The sequence below is a fragment of the Podarcis bocagei genome (genome assembly GCF_964188305.1).
Source record: "Podarcis bocagei genome assembly, chromosome: 1".
In the NCBI taxonomy this organism is placed as follows: Eukaryota; Metazoa; Chordata; class Lepidosauria; order Squamata; family Lacertidae; genus Podarcis; species Podarcis bocagei.
In genome coordinates, this window is record NC_138125.1 from 44174382 (window position 1) to 44194331 (window position 19950).

Below are 19950 nucleotides of genomic sequence, written 5' to 3' on the forward strand. Positions count from 1 at the left end.
GGGCAAAGACGCACAGCCTTCCCTCTGCTTGCAAACCTTGTCGGAGCTTCAGGGGGAATGCAAAAGCTATAGGCAGAGCAGTGTGGCTCCCCCCCCCCAAAGAGCACCCCAGGAGCGCAGGGCAAAGACGCACAGCCTTCCCGCTGCTTGCAAACGTTGCCGGGGCTTCAGGGGAAAACGGAGGCTGCCGGCAGAGCACCGTGGCTCCTCCCCCACCCCACCAAAGAGCACCCCAGCAGCGTAGGGCAACAGCGATTTGGCTCCAGGGACCACACATTCGCTCCATAGGACACACAGACATTTTCCCTTCCTTTTTAGGAGGAAAAAAGTGCGTCCAATGGTGCGAAAAATACGGTAATTGGCTGCTCGTTACAGTGTATTTTCCCTTATCCAACTTTATTTCAGTTTCTGACATGCATATCACATTGTCACAATAATTATCTTACTTTTAAAACTGGCACAATCAGACACTAGCACAGTGTGACTTAATTATTCCCATTTAGTTCACTTACTCATGAAAAATAACTTGGATGTAATGCATGAATTATAATTACAAGCAACATTTTGAATGTTCTGCATGGAAATGCAGTATATACATCCACATCTGTTCAGCTCTGGTGTGACAAAGTACGAGGGGAAAAACTGGAGTTCAAAGCAAGCGATTTCTATAAATTTGACCCTATAGCCCTGACAACATTGGGTCAGCTTTTACCAAATGCACTGGTCCACTTTGCAAGTACAAAAAGTAGTGTGTCTTCTGCCAATGATATGTTCAGATGTTGATTCTGAATGAACATATATAACAGCCGCATTTCTCAGATTAGCTGACTCCACTTCTTCAGCCAGAAACCCCATCTGCTGGTTTTGCAATCCGTCCTCCACTCCCAGTAATGCCATTTTTACAGATCTGGAACCTTTTTTTAATGGAGGGCTCTTCCTTATCTTTATCTATTTATTTATTAAATTTGTATACCGCCCTTCACAGGGCAGTTCACAACATGAAAATACAAAACGAGAACACAGAATACATAACAGAAAACAAAAAAAAACCAGCCAATAACCGCCACCGCCCCCTTTACAGGCTGTACAGACTACAGGGCAGGTATGCACACAGTAGTAGAGGCTGATGGGACTGCAGAGCCAAGGAGCTGTCCGTTCAGCACCAGCATCATTACAGCTTACCTGGATTACAGGGCTGGGCTGGGGCAGGGAGGAAGAGAGGGCAGGGCAGGGCAAACCCAATAGCAGGAGCTCTGCATCCCCAACACCATCCAGGTAAGTTGAATGGATGCCAGTTTCAGGGGTCCACCACACCAGCTGCTATGGACCACACATTATACAAGCTGAGAGCAAAGGTGCTCCATACACCCTTGGCCTTGACGGCAGATCGGCTCTTTTTATATTTGTAGGGCTGCTGGGTTTGAGCTAAAAGGAAACTTCTCTTGCAGTGCTATTTTTTCACTGTGGCCCACAGGATGATCTGCCAAAGTGGAGCAGGTATTCAGCCGGGAAGCCTTGCGGCACATGGTACTTGACCTCTTCCTTTGATGAAAGTAGTTGCTAATGTGGAGTCGGAACTTGTTGTGGAGGGAGGCATAGATGAATGGATTGAAGCACGCAGAACTCATGGCGACCACATGACAGGACACTTGAATGACATTGACATATCTCTTGTCTAGGACGACAAACTCCTCGTCTATATCTATGATCAGATTAACCACCTGAAGAGGGAGCCAGCAACAAGCAAAGCACATGACTGAGATGACGAGGATCCGGAAAGTCTTTTGCTTCTTTTTAGTCCATTTCTCTTGGCCGTGGTAGGCAGCCCCAGGGACGCTCCTGTTCCGGAGGCGATAAGTAATGGCGCAGTAGGAGATGGAGACAGCAGAGAGCGGGAGCATGTAGGACAAGAGGAGCATCAAACAAGAGTACAGCCACCTCTCGGTCTTGTGGTGCTTCCAGAATTCTTCACAGATGATCATGTCATGGCCAATGCTGTTGAGATCCAGGTAATGGGTGTGCATGGATGTGGGGACTGAGACCACGATGGAGAGCAACCAAATGAAGGCCACAATGTAGGCACAGGACTTGCATCTGACCCTTTTGCGAATGGGGTAAGCGACGACAATATACCGGTCCACGGCAATAGCAGTGAGGGAGAGGACGGACACAAACACAGTGGCCACTTGCATGAGGGTGACAAAGTAGCACATGAACATCCCAAAGAGCCACCCACGAATCTCAAACGCGTACGAGGCAGTCAGCGGGACACAGAAAATGCACATGATCAGATCGGCGGCTGCCAAGTTCCCAATGAGGAAATTGGTGGTGCAGTGCAACTTTTTGGTGGTACCAATGAGGAGGAGGAGGAGAAAGTTCCCTGTGCAGGCCACCGTCACCAGGATGGCGTAGAGAGGAATGAAGAGTGGCTTCAGTTCAAAGAGAAGGTCCAGGCCAGTGAAAACGGGAGTTGAGCTATTGGAGCAGGAGTCGTTGAGGAGTTGGTTGTCCACTGCCATGTTGGTTTTCCCTTGTGACGATGCTTCTGCAATAAGATAGAAAGGAAAGTTAGGTGGGAGGGGGAATTTATGAGATGTGGGGGACTGTTACATTCAGGGCCAATCTGCACACAGAATTCTTCTCCCCACAGTTCCCAGTATGTTAAATATCACTGGGAGATGAGGATAAGTTGTAGGTAAAGGTATAGGTAGAGCAGCCTTCCTCAGCCTGGTGCCCCCCAGACATTCTGGAGTAAAACTCCCATCAGAGCATCCAAAACGTCTGTATAACACCAAGTTTGGGAAGACTGTAGCAGCATGTGGCAAAGGGATGTGAATGCCATGCCTAAACTTCCAGTCCCTATCTTTAAAATCCCTGCCCATCTTAGCCTTCGTCTTCTATCACCCTTAGCAACTCCCACTCTTCATAATACATCCCTTAGAAATCCTGAGCAGATCACATTTCATTGCGCCTCTTCTAAATTTATTCCCTGCTCCTCAGGCATCTTTACCTTAAGCACTTTTTCTCCCAAAGCTATGGAGTCCTTCGGGAATTCTTATTTGCAACTGTAAAAGTGTCCTTAACTTCTGTCTCTCCTCATCTTCTTTCTCCCGCCTACCATCTCCAATGGCTAATCCTGTGTTGCAAATCAATTTCAGGTTGAGACTTGTTTTGTATTTTATGTTTGAACGGTGATGGGCATCACAGCTGGTCTTTTAAAAATAAACACTAAATTGCAGGATTACTCCCATGATGGCAAATTAGAAAGTGGCACCCTTTCACGTCTTATTTGTAAAGCCTTGTGTCATTTTATCTTTGCAGCAGCTTGCAGATACTGTCTGCCAGCTCCAGTAGTTCTTTAAGAGCGCTTATCCCGTGTCCTTCCTTATCTGAGCATTCACAGCATTGCATTGTAGCATCTCCGGTCCATCCACTCTTAGGACTTTAATCTCCCTTCTGCTATTCAGAACATGACCCTGGTCTTTTATTTGCCATGCTCTTCGGCTATGTCATGGTCGTGCATAGTTTACAACTGGGAAAATAAGAAGAAATGAACATAGGCTAATGCAAAGAGCATTTTCATTCAGTGGCTGATGTCCACTGATGACATAGAATCTCTTGAGGCAAGAAAAGTGTTGGCTGGAAAGAGCTTTCTTCATTAGTCCCACCACCCCCTGCCATCCTTGATCAGTGTGTCTTTTTTAAAGGAAGTTCACATGGTGCCTACTGTGATGCAATTTAGCCACCAGTCAAGGGTATTTTAGTTTCCCCAGGCTTCTATTCCACTTGAACTTCTCCCTTTTTAAACAGTTGAACTCAGCTGTTGTTGCTGTGTTTGATGCATTTTGCGGGTGCTAGCTCGTGTGTGTGTGTGTGTGTGTGTGTGTGTGTGTGTGTGTGATAGTTATGTTACGTATTCATATTATTTGTCACCTTAGGAACCCTTGGGAGTTGAAGGTGCAGGGTACAAATGTATTAAATTCAAGAAGTACTGGTTTCAAGATATTGCTGAAGGGCAGTGATAGAAACTGAGATATGAAAGCTAGGAGCTAAAATGTCACCTTAAACCTAGGTTATGGGCACAACAACGGAACGTCTAGGCCCACTTTTTTATATAACAATAATACAAAGCAGAAAATGAATGAACTGCAGCTAAAATATTATGTTCATTTTTCACATGGTCCAGTCCTTCCCCTGCCCACTCCCGTAATATTCTTAAGAGGGTCTCTTCTACAGTCTTCAGAGAGTAGCTGGAAGTGGGGAGGCAGAAAAAGGTCCTCGTTTCCTTCCACTCTGCAGTTTTAATCTGAAATCTTAGGTGCAGTACCGTGCCCAGAGCTCAGAAACTGCTCACACTAATGAAATTCCCTGTTGCAAAATGCGCCTAGAACAATGGGAGTTTCGAACACTGCTAAAGAACTACCTGACCTGTGTTCCCAATTTCTCCATGTCTTCTGTACCACGTTCAGATGCTCTGTAATTAGCCATCATGTTGCTGCAGCACAACCCCCCTGTCTAGCTTTTAAAAGCTCTCTTCAGCCATTCCATTCTGCCTTCTTCTCCCATATCCTGAAAGTCTCTTGCTCTCCAAAAAACCCCCTGCTCATTTCCACTTGCTGGTGCATGTGCCTGAAATCCCCTTCTCAGCATAACACCTCCCTCCCTCCCTCCCTCCCTCCCTCCCTCTCTCTCTCTCTCTCTCTCTCTCTCTCTCTCCCTCCCTCCCTCCCTCCTTCCCTCTCCCCCTCCCCGCCAGGTCAAACCCTTTCTTAATACTCACCTTTTCCTATGAAGCCTTTGTCTTAACCCCTTGGTCTTCATTAAGTGTGCATTCATACATGATGGCCTGTGTGCACATAAATAAATGACACCAGCAATGTCAATAGTGTCACTTGTATGGATTTAACAAGAATTAGACTGAATTTACAAAGGCTGCTTCTCCCCAATGACAACCTTCCATTTCCAGTTAGTTACAACTATTCTACTGACATCCGATATAAAATGAACTCTGCAATATGTAAAATAAAGGCATATACATCATCCTCATCTCATTTAACTGTATTGCTTATTCTCCCCCCCCCCTCCTTCCCTTGTTTCAACTACAATCAGTACACCATTATGGGTACAGAGCAGACTCACAGAGAAGCAAGGAGGGGCTGCCTTTGCACCATCCTAGTACTTGCCTGGTCTGCTCTCCCAAGTCTGTGTGTGTGTGTGTGTGTGTGTGTGTGTGTGTGTGCGCGCGCGCGCATGTACTGCAATTGTTGCTTGATCTGTGTATCATCTGGTTACAGGTAAGGGTGTTTATGCTATTTGTAACAGAAGTTAGTGTTTAATTTCTGCCGCAGGGGTTGAAGTGTGGTCCACTGCCCACCTTATTATAACAACAGGCCGAGGGCTGACCCCCCAAAGGGGCTGACCCCAAAGGAAACCCTGGGGCAGGGGTGCGCAATGCTGCCAGTCAGGCTATAGAAATTGAAATATACTCGGAGTCAAGTGTGAATTTCATGCTCTTTATTCAGCTCGTAGTAGCAATAAATGAAATTTCCCCCCAAACGTCTAGCTATATATACATTATTTACACAATGGGCCCCGTGTGATTGGCTAATTCCGGGCTGCTCCTGTAGGCCAATCAGGTTGCTGATTCACTTCATCCATGAGCCTGATTGGCTGCTCCTGCAGGCCAATCAGGTCGCTGATTCACTTCCACCTGGAGCTGGATTGGGTGGCTCCTGCAGACCAGTCAGACTGCTGCATTCTGAATCCTATTGTTCTAGGATTCAGCTCCGTACATAACAGAAGTGTAGGCCAAGCACTGCATGGGACACTTTGGATTGGGACAACTATTGGGCAGTTGCTTTGGGGGGAAGGTAGTGAAGAGGGCCATGGCGGGGCAGCTGCAAGCATTCTTGGAGGACACAGATTATTTAGATCCATTCCTATCAGGCCTGGCCATGGATCTGAATCAACCTTGGTTGCCTTGATAGATGGCCTTTGCAGATAGTGGGACGGGTGTGTGTGTGTATGACCTTGCTCCTCCTTCTTGATCTCTCCTTGACAGGACTCAGGGACACTGTATTGCAGTGGTTCCAATCCTATTTTCCAGACCAAATCTAGAGAGTAGCATTGGGAGAGCTTCTATATTTTGTTTACGGGTGATCCTTGCACCAGGCAAAACCATTTCTTTGAGTGGTTTAGGAGTTGGGACACCAATATACCAGAACTATAAGGGAAGGGGGTTATATATCCACAGTTTCCCACACCTGGTGAATAATACATTCCTGTTGATACACTTTCAAAATATTACTATCAGTTGGGAACATAAGGCATTCGCCTGCCTTCCACTGAGTCAGCCCATTGGTTCCTCTATTCCAGCATTGTCTACCTAGACCTTCCGGTGTCTCAAGCAAGAGTATTTCCTAGCTCCACCTGGAGTTTCCAGGGATTGAACCCAAAGTTCAGCAAAGTTCTTCTGAAGCTCTGCAAAGTACATCAAGAGATCTATCATTCGCTCAGTTGGCCACTTCTGTCTTCAGTATGATTTCTCCTTTTATAACATTATTCAGCACATGTTTTTATGTATGTCTTTACTCAATAGGGGCTCCATCCATAATGATCTAGGGTAGCCTGCTGTGTAGAAATGGGTGACAGATTGTATGGCCTCACCTTTGGAGCTCTGGCACCTTTTCATTTTGGTGTTAATTGGATTTGGCAATTAGCAGGATATAAATTGTACAAAGGCTTGAGGTCAAAAACCAGGAGGAAATGTAAACCAGCTTATCCTGACAGAGTTTTATCCTGCGGAAGGACTATCTAATAATCTCTAGTTAGGAGCAGCTCTTGGTTCAAAACAAACGAGATCAGTAGTTGGCATAACCAGAGCAATCTTCAGGGGCATCATTTCAGTTTTCAACTCCAGAGGGAAGATATTTCAATAGGGGGACAATATTCACAGCCAGCTTTAAATGTCTCTTTCACTATATTCAATTTTAAACTGCAAATAAAAATCAGTGCATTTTGAGATTGTGTTGTAATTTCCATTTACATCTTGTCTAAGAAACAATCACACATGGACAAATAAACCTGCCCTCTCTCCGTCTCTCCACACATAGCACGTTTTACCACTTCAAGATTGGTGCCAAAGCACACAACCAGTAACACAGAAATTGGGGGTGATAGCATTCATTGTTAGGGTCCAGGGACAGGGAAGGGGATACACAAATGGTGTGCTTTGGAGTGATGGTGAAAGCAGGGTGCTGATTCCTAGCACTGGCATTGTTGGCCAGATTGGAAGTGTAATGACAAATTACCCCAGCATGGGGGTGGGGCTGTGGGGTGATGGCCCCAGGCCCATTTTTCTCAGGAGAGCTGCTCATGCCGCCCTGTCAGCCCTGTGTCGCTTTGTGAGGCTGAGATCTGATCTGAACAATTCTCCCGGCGAATCGTTCAGATCAGATCCCAGCCTCGCAAAGCAGCTTGCGGCTGGTGCCATTCCGGAGGCATCAGCGGCGAGGGCTGAGCTGGCATGGCAGGCTCCTTTCACCTTCCATGCCCCACCCCCCTGGTGTACGCACATGCCCCTGGGTGTCAGCAAACCACGCTACACCACCAACCCCGGTAGCATCTGTGATTAGATAGGCCTATGTCTCCTTTGAATAGGAAGGAGAGGATACCAGCCATTGAACTTCTGAGACCACTACAAGGTAAGTGATACAGATGTCCTGTGCAGCTGTATCATCACTGCTGCATTCTATAGCTGGCAGTTACTTCCACAACATCTCTGATGGAATATCCTTGGAAAAGGTAGACACTCCTATCTCCAATGACACCTGGGCCCTTCATTCAGTGAAGTTACCCAGCTGTGCACATGGTCTAGCTCACTCTGGTTTTACAATGTTCCCCTGCCGGCTTCGCTGATATACCGGAGACCAGACATGAGCATATGGTGTAGGTAAGATCCTCCACTTTATAATTGTCAGCTTTATAATTGCCTCATTTTACAGCAGTTACATTGAAAACAGCTTATGCTGAACCTCAGATTCAATTACACTCTGATTGATGGCAACTCCTCTCTTCTCTTTCTCTCTCAAACCTCTTGGTGCTTTTTCAGAGTGGTTTAGATTTTATTTCCCTTCTATGGAAAAAAAGGAAGTTGTTGTTTTGACACTGAAAATCTTCTAGCATTTTTCATTTCTATGAAAAATTGTGTTCTTTGTCTTCCATTCACCAGAGATTGCAAGTAAATTTGCAGTTAACATCCCTATGAAATTGGCAAAATGCCCATACTCTTAAGGTGAGCTGCTGAAATTGAAGATTTATCTGCAAGATTTATCTGCAACCTATACTTATAGAATGGCTGTTGTATGGAAATTGGAGGGTTAATTAAGTTTAGATCCAGTTTCTATGTATAGTAAAACAACAACAACAACAACAACCAGGAATATGGATTGCTTCCTCCTCCTTGACGATCACTCGTAGCTGAGTAAGATTGTCTTCCATGAACATGGTCTTAAAAGTGAGTCCATAAGTGATTGTGGAGGCCAATTCTGGAGCCACACGTCCTTCCACAGTGAAGACATAGGCAGGAGTTGATCTTGGTGAAGGTTTGCCAAACGTGCCTTCCTCTTAGCATGTCTCTCCCTTTCGTCCTGTGTCTGAGCATCTTCAAAGTCTGTGATACCTTTGGTAAAGGCTGTTCTCCAATTGGAGCACTCGCAGGCCAGTGTTTCCCAATTGTCAGTCTTTATACTACATTATCTGGGATTTGCCTTGAGAGAGTCTTTAAGCCTTTTTTGTTGACCACCAGCATTACGCTTTCATTTTTAAGTTCGGAATAGAGTACACAGTTGCTTTGGAAGACAATAATCAGGCATCCGAGCAACATGACCAGTCCAACGAAGTTGGTGTTGAAGAATCATTGCTTCGACACTGGCAATCTTTGCTTCTTCCATTACACTGGCATTAGTTTGCCTGTCTTCCCAAGTGATGTGTAATTTTTTTCAGAGACACCGTTGGTGGAATCTTTCAAGGGGTTGGAGATGGCGTTTATAAGTGGTCCATGTTTTCTCTTCATCAAAGACATGGTCACAAGCTTAAAATTTTTAAAAAAGAAGCTGTGGTGGCATTCAAAGGCTGGTAGCATTGTGCAATTGTCCCACTCACCACCAGGGTCCAATCCCAGCATTTGCTTTTCATTCAGACAGGCCAGGGACGTCCAACCAGTAGATCATGATCTACAGGTAGATCCCCGGCTGATCCTGGTAGATCGCGTGATCCTTATGTACAAAAAGTTACAGGGGAAAAGCAAAAAAACTCTGTGCAATTCTCCCCCCACAACTCTGGGCAATGCACCCGCCCCACGCATGCTCCTCCTCCCTCCAATGACAATGGGTAAATCACTGCCAGTTTTTTTATACTGGGAGAAGATCACAGTCTGTTGGGAGTTGGATATGCCTGAATAGAGCATAGTCAGATGATGAGCTTAGTCTCCAAACCTGTCAAGCCCTGCATGACACAAGCGGGTTAGCCAGATTGAACAATGCATAGTCTATTCAATACCAGAGGGGTAAAGGTGGGGGAACACATTGTGAGTGTTTAACACTGGGATATTTAAAGGTCTAGCAACCTATATTTCCCGTGCTTTGCAAATGCTGCATGTATTTCAGTTTTAAACTCTGCTGGAGTTTCTTTTGGCTAGAGAGTGAGTCAACCCCACAATTTTGGAATTCAGGCAGTCTGCTGTTTTGTTTAGTAATTTCTCACACACAAAGGACTTCAGGATTTATTGGTATTCACCAGTTATTTCCCAACATCCCTAAACTACTCTACTGCCTTCAGGATTGGTGGAGTACACTATCCCATTACCAGTTTTGAAGAAAGATCTGATGGCCACTGTGGTTGGCTCCTGTGTGGGGAATAGGGATGGGTGGAAGGTATCTTGTTCTTTTCCTCACAGACAGCGGCATTTTCCCTCTTCTTGAGCAAAACTATCTTCTAAGCCATCTGGGAGTCTACTGGGAGGCAGTCCTGTTTAGGGAAGTTTTTAATGTTTGATGCTGTATTGTTTTTAATATTTGGTTGGAAGCAGCCCAGAGGGGCTGGGGAAATCCAGCCACATGGGTTGGACATAAATATATTATTATTATTATTATTATTATTATTATTATTATTATTATTATTATGCCACACTGAGAATTTGGAAAGCACAGCCTTCAGCATAACCAATGGATTAAAGGGGGAGGGGACACAGCAATCCCAACAGCAGTTGATTCAAGAATAACATTTCCCACCAACAAAATATTATGAACTGAATGAGAATCCTCACAGCGGAAACACCTATAGAGCCAAAATAAGGATCTAGCACCACAAATGAAGAACCACCATGTACGTTTATGGGGGTGGGGGAGAGAATTATTGCGTAAATAAAGCCATCAATAATGCAAGCACACACACACACACCCATCCCTGTGTGACTAGTTACTCTTTGAATAATAGCTTGTAAAATTCAGGTTTTAGATTCCACATGATGAATGCCAGAATGCTTTTTTGGTGGGTAAAGGTAAAGGTACCCCTGACTATTAGGTCCAGTCGTGGATGACTCTGGGGTTGCGGCGCTCATCTCGCTCTATAGGCTGAGGGAGCCGGCGTTTGTCCACAGACAGCTTCCAGGTCATGTGGCCAACATGACTAAGCCGCTTCTGGCAAACCAGAGCAGTGCACGGAAACGCCGTTTATCTTCCCACCAGAGCAGTACCTATTTATCTACTTGCATTTTGATGTGCTTTCAAACTGCTAGGTTGGTAGGAGCTGGGACCGAACAACGGGAGCTCACCCCGTTGCGGGGATTCAAACTGCCGACCTTCTGATCGGCAAGCCCTAGGCTCTGTGGTTTGGACCACATTGCCACCTATGTCCTTTCTTGGTGGGTAAAGGTAAAGGTACCCCTGACCGTTAGGTCCAGTCGCGGACAACTCTGGCATTGTGTGCTCATCTCGCTCTATAGGCCAAGGGAGCCGGCATTTGTCTGCAGACAGCTTCCGGGTCATGTGGCCAGCATGACTAAGCTGCTTCTGGCAAACCAGAGCAGCGCATGGAAACGCCGTTTACCTTCCTGCCAGAGCAGTACCTATTTATCTACTTGCACTTTGACATGCTTTCGAATTGCTAGGTTGGCAGGAGCTGGGACCGAGCAACGGGTAGGTGTAAGCAAAACAGGAAAAAACAAATTGCCTGGAGAAAACAGCAGTGAGGTTGTCATCCTAAATCCATTTGCATCATTTCTCTGTGTGTGACTGGACTCCAGGGACTGACTACAACTCGGATTAGTAGCTCTCTGCCAAAAAGGTACAATATGAAACAAAGCTGAGGATCTGCCAATGGATAATTTGGAGTATTCCATATCTTGCCACAAGGAGGAGCAAAATGTCCACTAAAAGAAAAGCATTGGGGAACTGATTCTTTTCGCAAGGAATAGTGAGTTGTATTCACTATCCAAAGCTTTGCTGGGGAAGAAAACTCCCAGTCTATGCCAATTTATTATTATTATTATTATTATTATTATTATTATTATTATTATTATTATTATTATTTATTTATACCCCGCCCATCTGGCTGGGCTTCCCCAGCCACTCTGGGCGGCTTCCAACCAAATATTAAAATACAATTAATACATCAAACATTAAAAGCTTCCCTAAACATTATGTATTATGATGTTTTCCATCTGGGGAAAAGTTAGAAATGTGTGAATGGTTTTTAATAGGCACTCTAATAAGCAGTGGCTTCTTTACATAGCCAGGAATAACATGAATCCCATAATAGATCTGCTTGTCGGCTCCTTCCGAATCTTTCCCCCATCCCACTCCTGATATCAGCACTCTGGGGGTGGTGAGTACAACACTGGAAGGGGATCAGACCAATTCTGCAAAGTGAAGCAGAAGAGGGGCTGATTGTAATAGGGGCTTGTGAAAGGAATTTCACATGGAAACAGTTCCAATAAAGGGTGAGGGATTGGTGAAATGTGGGGAGGACTTCTATGAGGGAAGAGCATGAGCATGGCAAATAAGCACACATGTTGTGGGAAGGAGAGATTTTCCACGCATGTGGGCAAGAAACCAAACCTTTGTTTTCTTCACTGCAATACATGTTCTTAACATTCTTTGCTGTTTCCTGCATCCAGACTGGTCCTGTTCAGTAGTGAATTCTGAGCAGATTGACTGAATGAGGATGACAAGAGTTTACAGTGCAATCCTAAGCATGTTCACTCAGAAGAAGCTCCTGCTGAGTTCAATAGGACTTACTTTCTAGAAAGAATGCTTGGGATTGTATTTTCCATGGGTAAGTCCTACATTTGTGTTGACCACATGCTAATGTAAGCAAAACCCAATCTAACATCTCTACTGGCTTAAATGTGCAGTTTTACTTCCATGTTCCATCCAGCATCAGTGATGTTCTCTTTTTTAAAAAATGATATTTATTGAGAATTTAAAATTACAGAGAAAAAAAGGAAAAGGAAAAAAGATAGACAAAAAAAGGAATTAAACAATACAAGTCAATAAAAAGAAAAAAAAGAAAACACACAATACATCCAAACCAAAAACAAAAACAAACAAAAAATTTAAAAACAAATCCAATATTCCCAAATCTTTATCTTTCGTTAACTTGTTTCCTCGACCTCCTCGCACCTCCCTTTTTTGTATTCTAGTTATTAATTATCTCAGCAAATCCTTTCCATCTTTCACTATATTCTGTCATTAAATTACCTTAATTTATTTTAACCTTATCTTACCATAAAAAGCCCTAAAGCTTAAAACTTAAAACTTTTTTATACATAATTCCTTTTAGCATTTCTACTAAAGCCAAATAGTTTCATTCCAACATTTTTTCTAACACTCATTAATTTTACAATAATTCTCTAAATGAATTTTTAAACTTTCTTCCAATCTTCATCCATTGTCTCTTCTTCCTGGTCTCGGGTTTTGTCAGTCCTTTCTATCCCTTCCATCTAGTCCATCAACCTGGTGACCTTCTATCTGAGGCTCTTAAATCTTTTCCATGTCCCTTCTGCAGGTCTTCTTCCTGTTTATACCTGCACTTTACTTTGTCTTCTGCTGATCTTATTCTTAATTTCCTTCCTTTCTCACTGAGGGGTAGATCTCGGGGAGACTCCAACTTGACAATGTCTTTATCGCTTCTTGACAGGTCAGCCCATTCTCCATAGTCAGCACTGAAATCCAAAAAATATTGAAGGCATGTTTCAAAGTCCCTCCAAGGTTAAGGGCCCCCACCACTCCAAACTCCCCTTGGCCCAAAACCAGATCCCAAAAGTCAAAACATCCCTGCATAGGGGGATCTATCCAACTTCCCATCTCCAACCAAACAGTACTCCATCTCTCCAAATCTGACTTTCTCCAGGTTCAGTCGTCAGAAACAACAACTTATGTTCCTGCAAGGCCCCTGCTCTCTCCATTTCTATTACTTGAGGTTCAGCAACAACCTCCTCCTTTGTCTTCTGCACAACTTGCCCTGTCAAAGCAAATTCCTGGGTTGGTTCCTAAGTGGTTTCTATATAGGTATTCACTGTTTGTCCAAAATTGCTAACTGCAACAGTCATCAAATCCATCTTCTCATGTAGCTGTTCCAGTAAAGCGCTTGTCTTGCAAAAAGCAAGCACTAAGGCTTCTTCTGGGCACATTCTTGTTCAAGGTCAATGTCTGGTTCTCACGATTTTTAATCTCTACAGCTGTAGAATTCCCCAGATCGACTCCAGCAACAGTTTCACAAGCTCCCTCTAGAGGAAACAATTTCTGTTTGTATCCGTCTTTTTAAAAGCAGATCCAGCAACAAAATTCCTTTCGTTTTTCAGATATTTTGTTCCTTTTAAATGCAAAAGGAAACATTGGAATCAATATGTTTCTCTTTTTTAACTATCTGTCAAAAAACATTTTATTCACAGTCAATGAACTTCCCCAAAGCGTCTGTCTCTGACACCCCGTTCCCAGGTTCAAGACGGTGGAAATTTATCTTTCTTTACTCTCTCTCCTGCAGGTTTAAACAGTCTAAGATTTCCCCCCTCTTCTCCTGCTTCCATGGGGGGGGGTGGTAGTTTTAGCTGATGGAAATTTAGTCCTTTACAAGTGACTTTCCATACTTTAGCTTGCAATGTCTTTGCTTCAATCTATTTACAAAAGCGGAAGGCGGACTTCCTGTTTAGACCTTCCCACTTCGGTGCCAAATTAAGATGTTTCATAGTCCAATTGTCCACAGGAAAAAGTCAGCACTCTCCGGCAACAGCAATGCGGCTTCACTTCGTGAAAAGAGCAGTCGATTCGAAGCACCGCGGTGCTCACCCCACGTTGCTCCGGATCCCCGAAACCGGGTTTCCCCGCGAGTAGGGGAGGCGCAAAAGGTGCCAGCCGAATCCCACGTCCACAGGCTTCTCCCGCCTGTGGTTTTTGGTGGGTCTCCGCCTCGCCGTGGCGGTCCAGACCCTAATTCCCACGAAGTGGATTCCTCCTGATCAGAGGAAATCCGCCATTACTGGAGGCGCTAACCCGGAAGTCCCCGGTGTTCTCACATTCCACATCAGCAACAATCAGTACATCAATGTGAGATGCTTTTGGATATCTGGCGTGGAAACACTATAAGGAGCATGCCTCCTCCTGTAAGCAGTTTAGTTCATTTCTTTTCCTTCCCTCAGTCAAGCAGAAACATGAGTGTGTTAGCTCCTGTGTTTGAATGGGAAAGGGTTTTTGCAGGGAGTTGTCCTGGTATCTGCTTACGTAGGATCAATAAAATGTGTGTTGCTATTATTTCTGTTGTCCCGTGTGTTGCAAAATGCACAAGGAATCAAAGCAGATTTGCTTTATGTGTTATATTCAACTTATGCATGGAAGCAGGGTCAGATTTAGGTTTGATGAGGCCCTAAGCTACTGAAGGTAATGGGGCCCTTTATATGTCCAGCTGTCCTTTGTCAACAACAAGTTGTCACTGTTTTTTGTGTTGAATATATGCTATATGGTAATTTATGAACTTAATAGGTATCTAAAGCCATTTGCACATAACAAAATATATATTATCATAAAATACATATTTTATGTAGGCACCCTATATATAGAAATGAGCAAACCAGTGATATTTTAGGGAGCAGGCTAGCAGGCGGGGCCCATCACTTACATCACAGGAGCCTACGCAACACAAAACACTATTGCTGTATGTAGGTTTTATTTTATTTGTTTTTTATCTTATATTTTGGAAATGTACATCCAGGTGTTTTTTCCTTTAATTCTTTTTTGGGGGCCCCAAGAGAATGGGGCCCTAAGCTATAGCTTGTTTAGCTTATACATAAATCTGGCACTGCATGGAAGATACTGTACATAGGAACTAACACCCAAACTGCACATGCACTATAATCCGACATGTGAGGGCTTTAAAAATGTGTATGTATTGGATGTCATAGCTGCGTAGCAGACAAACAATCTATATCTATATACCAAGATAGGACTATCACATGCTAATATCTACAGATATGTTTCATAGTTATTCCTACTTGGAAGTACTTTCTGTGCAGGAATTGTGTGACTATCAAAGTGGCCCAGAGTTCCATTAATTATTTGCTCACAGTTGAAGTTGCTTGCATGGCCATAAATGCAAGGATTACTCTTGCGTCTGCAGGAATCTAACCAAACTACACAAATCCTCTTAAGGTACTGACTAAGATGAATGCTTCAAACATGACACCAATGTTGCCTTGGGCTCCTTTGGCAGGAAAGGTTGGGTATAAACGTAATAGATAAAATAAACATAAATGTGATAAAATAGTGTTTTGCCCTGATTTTAAACCCCCTCAGATTTCAGGTGGGTGTGATTGCAGCAAAGAAAAAAAATGATGATTTGCCAACAAGAAGATGGACCACCTTGTTTCTGCTTCCCAGCCTGGTTCATCGGGATTCTCTTCCAGGTGGTGTGCACAGCAACCTGCAAACATTTTACTTACAGAGTTCACTCAGCCTTCCAACAGTAAAACCAACTTTGTATTCTTACCACGTTGCTTGACCATTTCAAGGGCACTTGCAATAAAGATTGTGCTGTCTGTTAATAGATCCTGGATTGGAGCATATCTCTTTCCCTTCTGATTCACTGCTAGGGAGACCCAAGGCAGCCTCATGTCATTCACACACACTCTTTGTCACCTGACGATAGAAAGCAGCTGGGTAATTGCCCTTCTCATTTCAAAAGGTAGTGTGCCAGCAGCATGACAAAAGAGGGCACAAAACCTATCAGGATCTGCAGAATGTTAATTAACATCACGACTTTTCCCAGTGCACTTTTTCTATAGAGAAAGCACTTCAGCTATAAGAGAAGGCAGGTAACCCACATGAGGTTTGGCCAATTCCAGCTGCTTAGCATGCAAGACACAGCTGCTTAGTAGCAAGACACAACATGACAATAGGCACTTTCCTCCTGCCGGGTAGTGTTTTCTGTGGAGGGAAAGTGTAAGGTGTGGTGCAGCTCTTCACCCTCCACTCCCCAGCCCTCGCCACCAACGGGTGGGCAGAGGGCATGCAGTAGGGATCTCCACAGGGGGCGCCTGGTTCTGTGTGCCCAGGGCAATGGCCCCCCTGCCCCCCCCCCACTATGCCAATGCTTGGAGGATTCAAAATACTTCATGCTGGTGTAGCATAGTAGCTTGTACAAAAACAAGTGGGGCAGTGGCTCAGAGGCTGAGGCTGCATATACACGCCATACCTTTAAAGCACACTCAAAGCACACATATATGCAGGGCTTTTTTTCAGCCAGAACTCACTGGAACTCAGTTCTGGCACCTCTCAGGTTGACCTCTGGCACCTCTTCCATTGACACTCTTAAGAGAACAAGGAAGGTGTTCATGGTGAATTCTGGCACCTCATTTAAAAGGGTGGTGTGTGTCTTTAGCTACATTCAAGAGGTGCCAGACTCTAATCTTTCCTCTTCCCTGAACTCACTAGGTGGCTGTTGTCAAGCCACACACTCACCAGCCTCATTAACCCCCCACAAAAACAACTACAGTATGGGGAATAATAATATTGACAAACCAGTGGTGAGAACAGGGCAATTAGCTTCTGTTCTAATAAGATGCTTGGCAATTCCCACCCACACAATCCGTTATTTCACTACAGATCTGACAGTCCATGATTCAGATTTCACCTCTGCTATTAACTCAGCAGGTGGCCTTAGGCAACCTGCTCTTTAACCCAGAAACGTCTCAGTCTGCAATATGGAGAATACTAACCTACCCTATAGGAGATTACAACTAGATAAGGCATGTGACGTAAGCACAATTAATAATTATCATCTATTATTGTTATTGTTACTATTGAGGGATTTTGGGAGAGAGAGATGTGTCTGAACCCCTCTCCCCTGCTCCCAAATAGGTGACTCCAAGGAACTTGAAACAGGCAACTTGAAAGAATGAAGAGAGAATAGCTAAATGCCCCAGAGAGCCCCGGGAGAATTCAGGGCACTCACATTTGTTTGCTCTCTGAACTTCTGTGGTCTTCAGCGATAGTCACACGCACCCAGCCCTGCCACGTTGCTCACCATTCACTTGCCGCTTTAATGAATCCCGGACACTTATCTCGATCCTCAGTCTAAGCTCAGGGCTGAGATTTTTGCGCACAGAGTCACGCTAGGGGAAAATAAGTTATAAAAATAAAAAAGTAAATTTCCCAAACCTTTTCCTCCTGCCTTTAGGCTGCTGGCTCTTGCTTCTCCGCGAAGGAACACTTTAAATCCCCTTGAAGTAGAAGGAGAGCCACAAGTGGCTTTTCGGCAGGCGGTTAGGTGTCTTCTGTAGATCAGTCTGGAGCTGCTGCGAAGACGCGGTTTCTTAACAGTGTGGTGGCTGCTCCCCTCTCTGCCCCCCTTGTCTTTCCGATAGATGTTTCAGAGAAGATTCAATAGCCTTCCTGGGCTCTAGGCTCGTCCCTTTGCTCCGCAGCATCGTCCAGGCTGGATCAAGAGAGCCCCACGGGGAGCTGTCCGCGCCTGGTGGTGCTGAAGCAACGCGCTCACTGGCTCTGCCTTGCAAAGCGAGCCGCAGAAACAGACCCTCGCCCCCCTCCAACCGCCGTCTTTTATTCAAATCAGCGAGCTCCTCTTCTCCTCCCACTTCATCCCCTTCCATCAAATTTTATTCCGCCCTTACCGGAGAAGAAGGGTGCTTGCGGCGGCAAAGAGAGGTCGCCTGCTGTGATGACCTCATGATCCGCCAGCATTCACTTTAAATGACCTCGGTGGCTTTCCATCTATGCAGAAATTCTAAACGAAGCCTGAAAGTTATTTCACGCCTAAAGCATCGAGATTTTAAACCCCACTGGTTTCTTTCTTTCTTTCTTTCTTTCTTTCTTTCTTTCTTTCTTTCTTTCTTTCTTTCTTTCTTTCTTTCTAAAAGTTTTTATTTATGAAAAACAACCAAAGCACAACCAAAATTGCAAAACGTAGGAGCAGAGCAGTACAGAAGCCATGTTTTCCAAATAAGTACAGAGCAGATATTGTGGAAAGATGCGAGCTGCAAAACACACGGTGAAAGCCAAATTTTGCAATTTGGTGGGGGAAGAGAGCTTTGTATATCTGAATTTACCACGTAAGAAATGCAATCTCACCAAATGGTATAGGAACGTTCTGGGTCTTCCCTACTCTTAGAAACACGTAATATGTGAGTTATTTTCTCAGCAATAGTCAAGAGTCCACATATTCTTATACCACGACGAGAGTCTTGAAGCATCTTTGACTTCTGAGCCAAATAAGTTCTTGCTGCAGTCTACATCCATGTAAGATGTTCTTTACAGTGGAAAAGATTTTTTTTATCACCCCACAAATTCAAAAGACCAAGTTGTGGGAAGGCTTAAATGGGGCATTTAATTAAAATAATAATAATTCCAGAATCATCAGCAGAAAATGTGGATGCCAAAGAGCATTCCCACCATTAAGTGGGAAAATTGCCCCCTGCTACCACAGCTATGCTAACAATCCTATAGTATGGGCTATTTGATAGCTTATCAGAAAGCTGCAAAGCTGTATGGTATTACCTGTACATAACTTTTTAAGGAATATTCCATTCCATAAAATGAGGTTGATTTATAGGGCTTAGACCCCTTATATTCATCTATTTTCAGTTGTGAGTTCTTCTCCCAGATAAGTTGAAGACCTTCTAATGAAACATAACAAAAAGTTGTTGTTGTTGTTTAAAAATTAAAGCACAAATACTAATACTCTGCCCCAATGACCCAGATTTAATTTTTAAAAAATCCTTCGAATTTAGTAAGGGGTCTAGCCTTAAAGACAGAATTAACTAATAAATGTTGAAACTGACAAATATGCAGCCAGTTAAGCCCTGGGTCTCCTACAACTAGTCTGACTTGTTCAGTAGAAATTGAAGCATCATTGTTATAAAAGTTTAATAACCTGAATAAGTTCTCCCAATTTAAAATGATATACACTGCAAGCTCATATCCCCGCTCTGTGGGTGGTAGTTTGTGGCATGAGCGGTGAACAAACTGGAGAAAGGTGGTGCTGCCATGTCCCCCCATATCCTCAGTGTATAGATTGTAATGCAGAAGGAGTTAGATTAAGAAATGGCAAGACCCATACATCTTTTTCTTGTAACCTACCCTATTCTAATGAAATTCATTTCTTATTAACCTTCCTAATAATAAAACAAAGCTGTCCTATTTGAAATGTGTCTTAATATCACAACAGATTTGAAAGCCCCATCCCCTTCCATCTGGCCTATAACACTAGTTTTTCAATGCTAATCCAGGGTTCTTTTTTGGAATACAAAATTATAAATTAGATTTTGTCAATTTTTAAGAATGCCAGGATGGAGGGGGATGGGGCTTTCAAATCTGGGGGGTATCTGAAAAAAATACAAAAAAATTGTATTATTACAATTTGGCCTAACAAAGACAATTGGAG

The 19950-nt window shown here is 43.9% G+C and overlaps 1 protein-coding gene across 8 annotated transcripts; it reads right to left on the bottom strand.

Annotated features, from left to right (window-relative positions):
- Window positions 1-360: 360 nt before the first annotated feature.
- LOC308595446 (prolactin-releasing peptide receptor-like) lies at window positions 361-18063 on the bottom strand. Of its 8 annotated transcripts, XM_081209608.1 has the most exons (4): window positions 17709-18063; window positions 15912-15972; window positions 4781-4846; window positions 361-2545 (listed from the first exon to the last, which is right to left on the bottom strand). In XM_081209608.1, the coding sequence occupies exon 4, from the start codon at window positions 2517-2519 to the stop codon at window positions 1398-1400; it is 1122 nt and encodes a 373-aa protein (XP_081065734.1). In that variant the 5' UTR covers window positions 2520-2545; window positions 4781-4846; window positions 15912-15972; window positions 17709-18063; the 3' UTR covers window positions 361-1397. The 8 variants fall into 8 exon arrangements, with proteins under 8 accessions (XP_081065734.1, XP_081065732.1, XP_081065730.1 ...); XM_081209606.1 differs by lacking the exon at window positions 15912-15972; XM_081209604.1 differs by lacking the exon at window positions 4781-4846.
- Between the last annotated feature and the right edge of the window lie 1887 nt (window positions 18064-19950).

Coding starts and splice junctions, on each gene's coding strand:
- LOC308595446 (XM_081209604.1), bottom strand. CDS start 15,939: ATGAACCAGGCTGGGAAGCAGAAACAAG. Junction 2,546..15,911: donor GGCTGGGAAGCAGAAACAAG/GTGGTCCATCTT, acceptor ATCTTATTGCAG/AAGCATCGTCACAAGGGAAA.